A 14,560-nucleotide genomic window follows, 5' to 3' on the forward strand; every position below is an offset into this window, starting at 1 on the left:
ATATAAATACAATTGTATTGGCCTCCCCTTTCCCACGTAATGTGTCTTCTGTGTCACTAATTTTTTTTTATTTTAAAACCAAACGTTTTGTTGGGGGAAGGTGGATCTTCTAGGTATTAACATGCTTTTTTTTTTTTAAGTTACTGTATTACAGAAGGATCTGTGGAATCACAGAAAAAGCTGGGAAGCAGACCTTCTTTATATGAATTTGATATACAATCAGTGGCATTTTAAATCAGCGGGCAAAGAAATTTCAGTAATTCAGTAAATGATACAGGGTTGTTGGGTCTTTGGAAATAAAATTAGGCTTTTACCTCACACTATGCAAAATAAATTCTAAATGGATCAAAGCATAGTATAAATAATTACATTGTAAATTTAAAAATTGTAAGTGAATGAGTTTATGGTAAAGGCAGACTTTTTCTGAGCATAAAAGCAAAGGAAGAACCTATCACCACTATTGAGAATATGTTTAATTTTTCTCAGTGTTGTCTTTTACTCACTGACTGGTCTCACATATTTAAATGTATGTCTGAAGCTTCCCGCCCCCCTCCGGCAGCACTTTTGTGTCAGGTCAAATGCTGACTTAGTGTGCTTTCATTATTGGGATGTGTCAGTCTGGTAGATACTGCCAAGTGAGCAGGTTAAAAGAACAAGAAATGAAGCCTTGTGTATAAATGAGCAGATTGGAATATTCTTTCAAATTGGCCTTTTCCGTTATATATTTTTTAAGTTCTCCATTGAATTCATTATTTGTTAATATTTAGCTTCCTCTGATTTAGTGGTTCTCAGATGATTCTGTGGACTTGTACAGTCAGTGAAGAACCTCTTGGGGGCTTAGTGAAAGGAAAAAGCAATGGGAATTGGGTAGTAGTAGCTTCTGCTTAGAGCCAACAGTAGACTGTAAGGTTGGAGCACTGCAGAAGGTTTTATAACTTTGGAGTCTCAACTACTTAAAATACATGGCTAGCTATAAACCAAAAGGTGATTTTGTCATAGGATATTTCAAATATTTTCATAAGAACAGAGGAGAATATAGTGAACCTGTGTATGAACCTTTATCAATGTTTTCTAAGTTTTATAGCATTTTCCCTACTTAAAGGTGTGTGGTCTTTTCTTTTTTTGATGAAAACTTAAAGAATGAACTTTGGGGCTTTATAGCAGATACTTTCCCAAGCTTTTATTCCATTCTTTCTGAGAACTGAATATCCATCCTATTTGCCATTCTGCTCAGGAAATAAATTTATATTTGGACTATTCTTGTAGTGACTGTTTTGAATGTAGTATTCTAGAAGTACTGACAGGTAGGATTTATTTGGAGCAGAATTGTTTTTATCATCTTTGGAACCTTGATTTTTTAAAGATTATTTTTCTTTTTGGCTGCGCCAGGTCTTAGTTGCAGCACGCGGACTCTTAGTTGTTTAGTTGCGGCATGCGTGTGTGATCTAGTTCCCCGACGACCCCTGGTCGATCACCGGCCCCCTGCATTGGGAGCGCGGAGTCTTACCCACTGGACTTACCAGGGAAGTCCTGGAACCTTGATTTAAAAAAAAAAAAAAAAAAGTTCTGAGTTTGATTTGGTATGAAATGCTGTGTTGTTAAAACTAAAAGATTGATTAAACAGAAGCTATACTCACTTAGCTAAATGCTTGTCAAAAATAGAGGACATGGAACTTTGATTTCCTTATCTTACATGGTGGGAAGTCCAGAGATACTATAAAATTAGTGTGCCTACAACTAGAGGTTTAAAGCTATGAAACTGATCATGACAAAAATTAAAATAGGATTGGCAGGGGTTAATGAGAGGAAGGCGATTTAAATGCCCTAACACCTTTCCTAGAGGACAGACCAATATTTAAAATTGGTAGATCAGAAAGAGAAAAACAAATACTGTATGCTAACACATATATATGGAATCTAAAAAAAAAAAAAAGAAAAAAAAAATGGTCAGAAGAACCTAGGGGTAAGATGGGAATAAAGGTGCAGACAGACCTACTAGAGAATGGACTTGAGGATACGGGGAGGGGGAAGGGTAAGCTGGGACAAAGTGAGAGAGTGGCATGGACAACATATATACACTACCAAACGTAAAATAGATAGCTAGTGGGAAGCAGCCGCTTAGCACAGGGAGGATTAGCTAGGTGCTTTGTGACCACCTAGAGGGGTGGGATAGGGAGGGTGGGAGGGAGGGAGACGCAAGAGGGAAGAGATATGGGAGCATATGTATATGTATAGCTGATTCACTTTGTTATAAAGCAGAAACTAACACACCATTGTAAAGCAATTATACTCCAATAAAGATGTTTAAAAAAAATAAAAGTAGTACTTAAAACTGGGAGTTAGTTAATTCAGGGAATCATAAACAGTTACTTTGAAATATTTAGGTAGATTTTTAAAAGTCAATTAAATTGTGTTTTTTCTGTTAGAACATATGAAACCTTCTTTTAATAGAGGAGGATTTTCCCTCTTTATGGTTCACTTACGTTCTTAATTTGGAGAAAGTGGTTTAAAATTTTAGAGAGGAATTTTAAACATTTAATTTAAACATTAACATTCTGAACTGTGCTATAAGAAAAAAGTGAGAGTTGTCTTGCAGTCTTTCACAATTTTTGGCCACTTATAAAACCCCCTCCTTCCTTAAAAAAAAAAAAAAGAACCAGAGGTCACAGCATACTTAGGTGTTTTGTTTTGTTAATTAATTAATTAATTTATTTTTGGCTGTGTTGGGTCTTTGTTGCTGTGCGCGGGCTTTCTCTAGTTGCAGTGAGCGGGGGCTACTCTTCGTTGCGGTGCGTGGGCTTCTCATTGTCGTGTCTTGTCTTGTTGTGGAGCATGGGCTCTAGGTGCGCAGGTTTCAGTAGTTGTGGCACGTGGGCTCAGTAGTTGTGGCTTGCGGGCTCTAGAGCTCAGGCTCAGTAGTTGTGGCGCACGGGCTTAGTTGCTCCACGGCATGTGGGATCTTCCCGGGCCAGGGCTCGAAACTGTGTCCCTTGCACTGGCAGGCAGATCCTTAACCACTGCGCCACCAGGGAAGCCCCTACTTAGCTGTTCTTACTTTTCATTTTATACCTTGCTCTATTATTTGAACAGTTTTTCTAAGAAAGTAGATGTGTTACTTTTACCCTCCCCACCAAAAAAAACAAAGACGACCGCTCCCCCCCCAAAAAAACTAGGTGGAATTCTACACTGAAGACTGAAGAAAGCTTGTTTCTAGGAAGAAAAATTGGTATAATTCTGCTTTGTACTTAATATCAGACTTCAGATGAGGCTTAAGCCTCCTTGATTACTGAAACTTAAAAGAGTGAAGGGAAATAAGGTCACTAGGAAGATTCTGTGGACTGCCTTTACCGAGCAATATTTGTGTGAAGGTTTTCTGGTTCTGTAAACTTAACTTGCAGTGTTTCTTTGTATTTGTGCTTGGTCATATTTATCTTCTCCCAGATTTGAAGCAGAAAAAGTTTTTTGGTTTTTTTTTTGCATGATTTGCATGATTCTCTATACTTTTTAAAAAATTGCTTTGATACAGTAGCTACGATTCTAGCACAGACAAAATTCAAGCAATCTCTAAGTATTTTACATGAATGCAACTAATTATTGAAGAAAATTAATTTGGGGAAGTGTAAATTTCAGGTGCCCTCGGCTCTTCTTCTATAATGGAGGTGAAAAACTGAAATATGTGCCAACGTGGTAGAGAACTGGTTAATGGTTGTTCACACAATCTCTCCTTTGTCCCTTATGAGCAAAAGGGTGCATGTAATTGGATATTAGAATCACATATTGTGAACTTTGTATTATTAGTGGGTCTATATTATGAGAGATGCTTCCTTAAGAGGGAAATTTCAATTGTGATGCTGTTATCAGAGGGAAGCTTTGACACATTCTGTGCCAGTGTGGTTAGTGACTGTTGGTCACCTATGCTGGAGTGGCCTGCTCTGAGTATGAAGTGCTTGTCCTTGATGCTCCTCCTACTCTATGTGCCATGGATATCATTGATAGCTTAATCTTGAAGTCTCATAGAAGGCCTTCTAATTTTCTGTCCTGAGAAAGATAACTGAGAGCCTCTGCAACGGAGAGAAGGGAGAACTGGGCAAGGGAGATGGTTAGAAGAGAGGTGACAGAGGGACAAACAAGTGTTAAATTTCCAAAGACAAGAGGCCATCAGCAGCAGCTTCACCTTGCACTCACTCCCCTGACCTGTACTTGCCTTTCTCTGTACTCTCTTGGTGCTTGGGGGTTTCCTAAGAGGCGGAGGCTTTCCTGAGAGTAGTGGTCTAGGCATTTTAGAGAGGATAAGGTATATGTAGTATTCGTTATTTATGGAGAAATATATTTACAGTATATTATGGGCATCATAATAAAAGGTTTATTGCTGGGTCTATTCTCTTTGAAAGTACCTGAATATAATTTGTATACTATACTTAAACAGCCTGCCACAGAAATATTGCCGGTGTCAGTAAATTAATAGCAGTAAGGTTCATATTTTTCCTTTAGTCTCTTGCCCTGGATATATAGGGCTTTCCCCCCCCCCCCAGGGTATAGATTAACTATTTACGAGGGAAAAGCATAACATTTTATGGTTGTAAGTTATAGATGTTACAGGAACAGAGTCATAATCCTTTTTGTTCCACATTGAATTCCAAGTGCAACAGATATATACAAAGTATCTACATGTATCAGCCATTCAGAGAGGACCAGGACACAGTCCTGTCTACTAGAATTTAGAGCCAGGTGGAAGATATATGATTACACACACACCTTATATCTGTTAACAGAAGACAACATCTGGGCAGTGAAAGAGAGACTGATACTTCTATTTCTAGTCAGATGGCTCAAGGAAACAAATCACTTTTCTAGACATTTGAGATTGACTGAGAGTCTTTTTTTGGCAAAGAGTTTCACTTGGTTTGTGTTACTTTCATATCCTGCCATTGCTTTTGTCCTGGAGGTGGTACTGGTCAAGAGAGTATGGTATGAAAGCAGCAGTGACAGGGCACTCAGCAGTTCATGGATAGATCGCATGGTTGTCTCCCAGGTGATTGAGAGCTACTATCCACCCTTGCAGATTAATTCTTTTTTTTTTAAGTTTTTATTTTATTTATCTTTTTTCGGCCGCGTTGCGTCTTCATTGCTGCGCGTGGGCTTTCTCTAGTTACAGGGGCTATTCTTTGTTGCGGTGCGCGGGCTTCTCATTGCGATGGCTTCTCTTGTTGCAGAGCACGGGCTCTAGGCACAGGGGCTTCAGTAGTTGCAGCACGTGGGCTCAGTAGTTGTAGCTCTCAGGCTCTAGAGCACAGGCTCAGTAGTTGTGGCGCATGGGCTTATTTGCTCCAAGGCATGTGGGATCTTCCCGGACCAGGGCTCGAACCCCTGTCCCCTGCATTAGCAGGAGGATCCTTAACCACTGCGCCACCAGGGAAGTCCCCAGATTAATTCTTAAGGTAAATACCCTGACGAAAAACTTGCAGAATTGATTTTTGAAGTGACCTAGTTATTTAAGGTACTATTCAATTTTCTCCCCCCACTTACCTTTAATAGAATTAGTTAATAATTATGTGGCACTGTATATATGTCAGGTACTTTTCTAAGTGCTTTACATATATTTAATTCTCAAGTCAACTTTTCGACGTAAATGCTATTTTAATTCCTATTTTATAGACAAAACTAAAGTTAACTGACTTGTCCAGGGTAACACAGCAAAGGAGAGTTCCAGCTGGGTTTTTTTTTTTAATAAATTTATTTTATTTATTTTTATTTTTGGCTGCGTTGGGTCTTTGTTGCTGCGTGCCGGCTTTCTCTAGTTGCGGCAAGTGAGGGCTACTCTTTGTTGTGGTGCGCGGGCTTCTCATTGCGGTGGCTTCCCTTGTTGCAGAGCACATGCTCCAGGCGCGCGGGCCTCAGTAGTTGTGGCACGTGGGCTTCAGTAGTTGTGGCTCACGGGCTCTAGAGTGCAGGCTCAGCAGCTGTGGTGCACGGGTTTAGTTGCTCCGTGGCATGTGGGATCTTCCCAGACCAGGGCTCGAACCTGTGTCTCCTGCATTGGCAGGCAGATTCTTAACCTCTGTGCCACCAGGGAAGCCCTCGAGCTGGGTTTTAAACCCAGGAAGCCTGGCTCCAAAATCCATGCTTTTAACCAGTAAGCTATGCAGCAAAAGAATGTGAGCAGTATATATAGCAAATGGGATTTTTGGTGTTTCTGGTTGGTAATGAACACATCCCTTGTCTCCAGGATCTTGCCACAGCTAGGTGGCATACGTGTCCCTTCACTGTAAAACATAGTTGGCAGTGGAAATAGAACATGTTGGTAGGAATCCTGGCTCCTACCTTCCTTGGTAGTCCTCTCTGATGGTCACAGAGCAGTGTTGCATGTGACTTTTATTGTCCAGTGCTTGGCTCTGCAGAGAAGATGGGATTGGCCTAGTGCTGGGTGGAGAGTGTATTTGCAGCTCGTTTCATCCATTACTGTGACACATGCTTTTGTTTTTAGTTTTCAGTGTGATAGTTTGATTTAAGAAATGTTTGTGGAAACAATTTTCAGATGCCATTAACTGAAAAAAAATAAGGTTATTTAATAAAATCTTACTTTGGATTCCAGATGTATACAACTGCCCTGAATATTCCACACTGATGCAAGAGTGATTGCTCTGTGCATTTCAGTATGTTAAAACAGTGGCATAGTTTTGACTTCTGTCCATTTATTTTATTTCTAGGAAGCCTAAGGACTCTGCAATATGAATAATTCTCTGGAGAACACCATCTCCTTTGAAGAGTACATCCGAGTGAAGGCGCGGTCTGTCCCGCAACACAGGATGAAGGAATTTCTGGACTCGCTAGCCTCTAAGGGGCCAGAAGCCCTTCAGGAGTTCCAGCAGACGGCCACCACTACCATGGTGTACCAACAGGGTGGGAACTGCATTTACACAGACAGCACCGAAGTGGCCGGGTCTTTGCTTGAACTTGCCTGTCCAGTCACCACCAGTGTTCAGCCACAAACCCAGCAAGAACAGCAGATCCAGGTTCAACAGCCACAGCAGGTTCAGGTAAAAGGGAGATAAGTGTTGGTGCATCCTATTGAATAGACTTTATTTGCCATCAGCGTTTTGGTTAGTAGAGCATCACGTCTGTATACAGATGTCAGAGATTATTTTCACCAAGGGGAGTGTTCTGTTTTTTTTGAAACATTTTATCTTACACAAGGGCTTTCATAGTTAACATAGACTAAAAATATTTGCAACTACTGTAAACTTAAGAGGCTACAGATACTTGCCATTTGCTTTGGAGAACTGAACAGTATAGAAATTAAGAGGTCTTTTGGGACTGGATTTGGATGTGTCACACTGTGTGTGACTGAAGCTCCCCTTCTGTCTGTGTCACCCTGAGCAGATCAAGAACATAGGAGGGCTAATCTTACCTCATTACTAAAAGCATGATATTTGGAACTTTTTTTTTAAATGGAAAGGCTCTTATTCACGTAGTTGTATGGTTCCATGACTCAACGTCACCTGTAAATTTCTAGGCCTTCATTTGATATTTATAAGCCTCAAGAAATAATGCTAATTGATAATATGCTTACTGAAAGAGGAGAAGCTTAATACATTTGCCGAGAAGGTAAGTTTTCCTCTTTAGGGGTCCTTATGTGAAACTAAAACTATCCTACAGTCACAAATGCTGCTTTCTTGCTACTGTCTATTGTGGTTGCATTTCACTTTGCCCTCCATAACTTCCACCAAGAGAATAGGAAAGGGAGTAGAACATGATGGAGAGGCAAGAGTGTGAAGAGGTACGTTTGGTGAGGTAGAAGGTTTTGCCCCTTAGCAGTGTAGGTGAGTATATTGGAAGGACCTGGGCTTTGGAGTTGCATTCCTGGGTTTAAATTTTTTTTTTTTTTTTTTGCGGTACGCGGGCCTCTCACTGTTGTGGCCTCTCCCGTTGAGGAGCACAGGCTCTGGACACGCAGGCTCAGCGGCCATGGCTCACGGGCCTAGCAGCTCCATGGCATGTGGGATCTTCCCGGACCGGGGCACGAACCTGTGTCCCCAGCATCGGCAGGCGGACTCTCAACCACTGCACCACCAGGGAAGCCCCCTGGATTTAAATTTGATCTGACGTTTTATTTCTTGATATTTTCTTAATCTTTTTAGTGCTAGTTTTTTCATCTGTCAGTAGGGATAATACTATTTAGTGAGACTGAGATAACAAGAAAGCATCTGGCATATGGAGGGATGCAGTTGTTTATTACAGTCTCTATAAGGAAGGAGGGGTACAGGAAAGGCACAAAGATAAGGCCTGACTTCAGTTGAAGAAATTTTTCTTTTTTTTACTGCTTGGATCTTCTTTTTCGTAAGATTAAACTAGTTTGGGATTTGAGTTTAAAGTGTTTTTTTGAGACTTTACGTTCAAGATAGCTAATTGAGATCACCTATTAGTATCATCATTTTTCCCAAACCCCTTGTAAATGGAAGAAAAAATAAAATAATAAATCCATGAGATAGGTTCAATATGGTGGACTCATAAGAACACATATTTTCCCATCCTCAGTGACTGAAAAGATACTTAAAAATTTTTTTTTTCTAGCAGTGCTGGGAAAAAAAAAATGCCATCAAAAAACCACTAAATCTTAACCTTTAAAAATTGTGAATCATGGGGCTTCCCTGGTGGGGAAGCCCGCAACGGGAGAGGCCACAACGGGAGAGGCCACAACAGTGAGAGGCCCGTGTACTGCAAAAAAAAAAAAAAAAAAAAATTGTGAATCACTATATTTTACACCTGTAACTTATAAAATTGTACAGCAACTAAACTTCACTAAAAATAATAAATAGGGAATGATTTTTTTTTTTAAACCCAGTAAATCTGAGGAATTGCTGCAAGAGAGAAAGCAAACAGAATCAGGTGATAGAGGAATTCCTCTAAGAGAGAAACTTTTAGGAAAGGTGGAGCAGTTCTCAGGGTCCCCTAATCCGAGAAGTAAAGAATACAAAGAGTAGAAGGCTCCTCTGGGGACCCATGTGTTGGGAGTTGACCAAGGACTTTAAAACATATACACACTCATGTGTCTGCATATATTATGAGTAGATACCAGGTATAGGATGAAAATGGCTCTGCTGATCAGTGAGGAAAGGATGTATTCCATTAGTGCAGTAAGGCAGTCTACTCCTCTTTTGGAAATAGATACCTCTTATAATACAGATAAGGTCCAGATGGGTTAAAGGTCAGATAACAAGAAAACAATGAACTATGAAAAGGCAGTATAGAAAATTTTTGTAATTTTGCGTTGTGGAAAGCCTTCCTAAGGAAAGAAGTAAACTCTGAGATAGCTTTTCCCAATCTTTTTTTACCCTGAAAGAATCTTTGAACTATTTTCAGGTCTCAGGGGACCCCTGCATAAAAATTACTATATTTACAGCCCATGGAATGTTAGCTTGATCAGCAAGTGGTATAATAATTCAATAATAATTATCAGTGCTCTTTTGGTAAGAATCATATTTTTTTTCTATGGGTCTACATTTTAGCCAACCTGTTAGGCTACTTTTTTTGTTGGTTTTTTTTGTTTTTTTGCTTTTGCGGTACACGGGCCTCTCACTGTTGTGGCCTCTCCCATTGCGGAGCACAGGCTCCGGACGCGCAGGCTCAGCGGCCATGGCTCATGGGCCCAGCCGCTCCGCGGCACGTGGGATCTTCCCAGACCGAGGCACGAACCCGCGTCCCCTGCGTCGGCAGGTGGACTCTCAACCACTGCGCCATCAGGGAATAGGCTACTTTTTATGTGTGGTTCCCTTTCCCACACAGGTTATCAATTTTAATTCAAGTTATTTGTGTAGATAGAGGAAACCTCATTTTTTTCCTTTAAAAAAAAATTTCCTAGTTGAGGGGTTTTTTTTTTTTGCTTTATTCAAGTAGCTCTAAAAAATCTTACCACAAATTTCTACCGTACAAGTTGCCGAGATATGGTTTGTGGTATATGATATGTGCAAGAGTAGTTTTTATCCCCTTTATTTAAAATTAAAAATGACCTTTTAGGGAATTCCCTGGCGGTCCAGTGGTTAGGACTCCACACTTTCACTGCCAAGGGCCCAGGTTTGATCCCTAGTCAGGAAACTAAGCTCCCACAAGCCGCGTAGCGTGGCTGGAAAAAAAAAAAAAAAAGACCTTTTAGCCAAGCATTCGTGGACCAAAGGTTAGTTAAGCCTAGCTTACCTTTCCTGAGACTAATTTTTCTTTCCGTTTCATAAATTAAAAAAAATTTTAAGACAAATATATTTTCATAATAACTGGCTTAAGCCAAATGGAATTTAATTTTTCTAAAAGTTGGCTTTGTAGATTTAATTTAAATAAAGATTTTAAGTTATTAATATTACATGAAAGTTGACAATGTTAATAAATCTAAAGCTATCAAAATCATAAGCCAGGAAATTCCCTGGCAGTCCAGTGATTCGGACTTGGCGCTTCCAGTGCAGGGGACCCAGGTTCAGTCCCTGGTGGGGATCCTGCAAGTTGCGCAGCGTGGCCAAAAACAAAAACCTAAGTGTCTTAAATACAATAAAAACTTGTTTTAAAAAAAAATCATAAGCCAGACAATATCAATAAATATATGGCTAAAGATACAACTTTATATAAGACTTCGGAAAAACGTTTTCTGAGTGACAGAAAATATGGGCCTAGCAGTTACAATTATTTTATACACATGTTTCTTGATCTGTTTTATAGGTCTGTATATTCTTTCTTTAAAGGTATAATTTTTTTTAAAATTTTATTTATTTGTTTTTGGCTGCATTGGGTCTTCCTTGCTGTGCGCGGGCTTTCTCTAGTTGCGGTGAGTGGGGCCTACTGTTCATTGCAGTGCGCGGGCTTCTCATTGCGGTGGCTTGTCTTGTGGAGCACGGGCTGTAGGGCATACAGGCTTCAGTAGTTATGGTGCGCGGGCTCTAGAGCACAGGCTCAATAGTTGTGGCGCACGGGCATGTGGGATCTTCCCGGACCAGGGCTCGAACCCGTGTCCCCTGCATTGGCAGACGGATTCTTAACCACTGTGCCACCAGGGAAGTCCTAAAGGTATAATTTTTGAAACTAAAAATAGCACGTGAGGTATAGGGAGGTTAACTCATCTTCTGATAGCTAGCGTTTGCACCCAAGCTGTCTTAACTCAAGCCTGTGCTCCTAACTAGTGTTTCTAATACACAAGGAACTTAAAAAATAGGAAAAAAAAATGATCTAGTGGAAAAATGAACAAAGGATATAAATAGATCGTTCATGGGGGAGGAAATACAGATTGTGCTAGTAAGTATGTCAAAAGATGCTTCATGCTTCTGGTGATTATGGAAGTATAAGTTTTTAAAATGAAATATGTTTTATTTATTAGGTAGGAAGACAGTTATAAAGATTTCACCGAGGGTAGCAAGCGTATAAGAGGATAAATTAGTGTGATTTTCTTGAGATTGAATTTGGCAACACTTGTTGCGTACCTTTGGCCTTGCATTTGTGTTCACAGATAAATGTGTATATAAGGATATATAAGGATATTCACTGCCACGTTGCTTATAGTAGTAACACTGGAAACAAGTCAATCTTTCAGTAAGGGAAATGGCAAATAATGATACAACTGTAGTATGTTGTCCTGTGCAGCCAGAAGAATGAGGTAGATCTGTGTATATTGACAGAGCAGGATGTTTAACAGATTATAGACTGTCAAAACCAGTTTAGTATCACTGGCTTTTAACATATGTAGAATGTAGTGGTCCTTAAATAGTAGTAATAAAGCCCAAAACAGTAATTGGGCGGTGTAGTGGGGTACTAAGGAGAAGTGCTTGAATTTTTTTTTTTTTATTAAACATGAACTACTTTTGTAATTAAAAAAAAATGTTGCTTGGGAATATTTTGCTTTGAACTTGTACAGGACAATGATTCTTAACCTTTTTTCCCCTGTCCCAGACATCTCCATATGTTTGTGTTTATGTATGAAGCCCTTTGCTAGATGTTTAGGTACAGCATTGAACAAGACAGAAAGCTCCCTGACCTTGTGGAACATACATTATAGCTGGGAGGGGTTAGATGATATATAAGATTTTTAAAAATCTTGTTATATAGTGATAAATGCAAAGGAGAAAAACAAAGCAGATGGGGGTGGCCAGGGTAAGCCTTAATATGCTGGTGACTTTTGAGTTAAGACCAAAGAGAGCTGGTGAATGAGCCATATGGTTATCTGAGGAAAGAGCGTTCCAAATCAGAAAGCCCTAAGGTGGGAGCCTGCTTATTTGAAAAACGGCAGAATGGCTATGTAACTAGAGTGCACTGAGTGAAAGGATGAGACTAGAGAGGTGACGTGTACACTGAAATATGGAGCTGAACAGACCTGCCTTCTCAATTCAAATGTTAAAAGGCTCTTTGGCTCATAGTATTGCTTTTCAACCTAACCCTTTTGATAAGTGTAAAATTATGCCTATATTAATGTTATTTGAAATTTCAAAACAATTTATTACCTTGAAGGCAGAGAGTTTTCTAAGTTGCTTTTTTAAAAAATTGCGGTAAAATTAGATTGCTTTTTTAAAACCATCTGTCGCCATCCCAGAGAGTTTGTTCTGTCCCCAAGAATTTCTCATCTTTCCAGCCTAGAAGCAGCCACATAGCTTGTTAGATTTGACAAAGTAATAATATCCTTAGAACAATGTTAGTGAATTGATGAGAGACAAAGGTCTGTGTCAGAAGTTAATTAGAGTAGCTGTCTGAATAAAACTCACTGTGTCCGTTTACTCTCTGCTACTACCACCCTCACACTTTTGGCCCCCAAATGTGTGTTTTTTTCCCCCACAATGACCAATTCTTCACACCAGCTGGCTGGCCTATAATTCAATTCAGTTCTAACGCTATCTGCTTGGAGTTAGCGTCAGATCCCCGCAAGTTAAGGGATCAGTTTCACAAGACTGCCCCCCACTTCCGACACTAGTTGGAAGTCCCAGGTTATCTTACCTGTACTTCTGACTAACTGGCTATAAATTGTGGTTCTCACTACCCCTCCTTGGGTTTGATGATTTGCCAGAAAAGCTCACAGAACTCAGGGAAACACATTTACCAGTTTATTATATAATTAAGGAAATGATGAAGGATACGGTTGAACAACCAAATAAAGAGATACATGGGGCGAGGTTCTGAAGGGTCCTGAACACAGTAGCCTCTGTCCTCATGGAGTTGGGGTGTACCACCCTCCCAGCACGTGAATGTGTTCACCAACCCAGGAACTCCCTAAACCCCAAACTTTCGGGATTTTTATGGAGGCTACATCATATAGGTATGATTGATTAGTAACTCAATTTCTAGCCCTTCTTCCCTCTCCAGAGAATGGAGGGTGGGGCTGAAAGTACCAAGTTTCTTATTATGGCTTGGTCTTTGAGGTGACCAGCCCTCATCCAGGAGCCCAGCAAAGTTGCCTCATTAGAAAATAATATGGTCCTAGCATTTATATTAGCACTTAGGAAATTACAAAGGTCTTAAGAGCTCAGATCAAGAATCAGAGAAAAGACCAAAAATTATATTACAGTATCACAGTAGCATATGTTTATTTAAGATAGGGAGGCACTTTCTTAAGGCAAAAGGAAGAGCTGTCATGTAAATACCTTCACAGTTTGTACAATACCAGGAAGGCCTAAGTTTCCTGTTGTTGATAGGTCTGTCTGAGCTAGGTGAAGGTGGTTCATTTGGAACTTCACTTTCAAGAGCCCTCTTGAGTTGGGTACTTCCTAAAGCATCCACATGGAGTTAAATGTGTATGCCAGAGAGAAGACCCTCTGATGGTGAATTCTAGGAGTCCGGTTTTACTTAGCACCCATAGAATTTCTTGTTTCTTCTCTGTACTTCTATAAGGCAGGAACTGAGGCTTCTTACAAGGCTGGTTCGTCAGCCTGGTCCTGCTAAGTGAAGGATGCTTTGGGGAAGGAGATTTCTCAGCACTTGATTCTTTTGTTGCTAGAGGTAAAGGTCTCAAGCCTTCAGTGGATCAAAGTACAATTCTTCCTCATTTGTCATCCCAACTTATGTCCCTCTTCCTCTTTTTGCTGTTGCACATTCCCTCTGTGCTGGGGCAGTCAGTCCCTAACCTCTCACCTCAGTGTAGAATTGCTGAGAGTGAGGAAGGAGGTAATCAAGAGCCAGATTGCCCTTAGACAAACATGAGTTTGATCTGCCTCTGATTCTTTAGATATATCGTTATAGACAAGTGACTTAACCACTTTGAGTCCGTTTCCTTATCTACGTCATGGAAATAAAAGAATTTATGTTGTAGTTACTTTGAGGATTCCATAAAATGCTAAGTCCTAAGTAAACAGCACGTAGTAAGCCCTCAATAAATAAACAATAGCCACTGTTGTTTTCTTCCTCCTCTCCTTCTCCTCATTAGTGCCATTCATACCTAGGGCCCCATTTGCTTTTCAAACATTTGAAAAGTAAGTATCCAGACAAATATTTAGAACAAGTATTCCTACTGTGTTGGCAGTTTGCCATTTTTGCTTTTTTTTTAAAAAAAAAACATAATGTTACAGATGCAGTTCAGATCTCTAATACCCCTCTGTATATCTTT

At 40.0% G+C, this 14,560-nt stretch overlaps 1 protein-coding gene across 4 annotated transcripts in view; it reads left to right on the forward strand.

Annotated features, from left to right (window-relative positions):
- The window catches only part of QRICH1 (glutamine rich 1), a 54,005-nt gene that overhangs the window by 5,330 nt on the left and 34,115 nt on the right, over positions 1-14,560 (forward strand). For all 4 annotated transcript variants that reach the window (XM_049716139.1, XM_012538292.3, XM_033413120.2 and 1 more), the window contains one exon: positions 6,708-7,037. In XM_049716139.1, the coding sequence (XP_049572096.1) occupies positions 6,729-7,037 (309 nt within the window). In that variant the 5' untranslated portion in view covers positions 6,708-6,728. The remainder of the gene's footprint in view (positions 1-6,707; positions 7,038-14,560) is intronic.

The sequence above is a fragment of the Orcinus orca genome, chromosome 10 (genome assembly GCF_937001465.1).
Source record: "Orcinus orca chromosome 10, mOrcOrc1.1, whole genome shotgun sequence".
NCBI lineage: Eukaryota > Metazoa > Chordata > Mammalia > Artiodactyla > Delphinidae > Orcinus > Orcinus orca.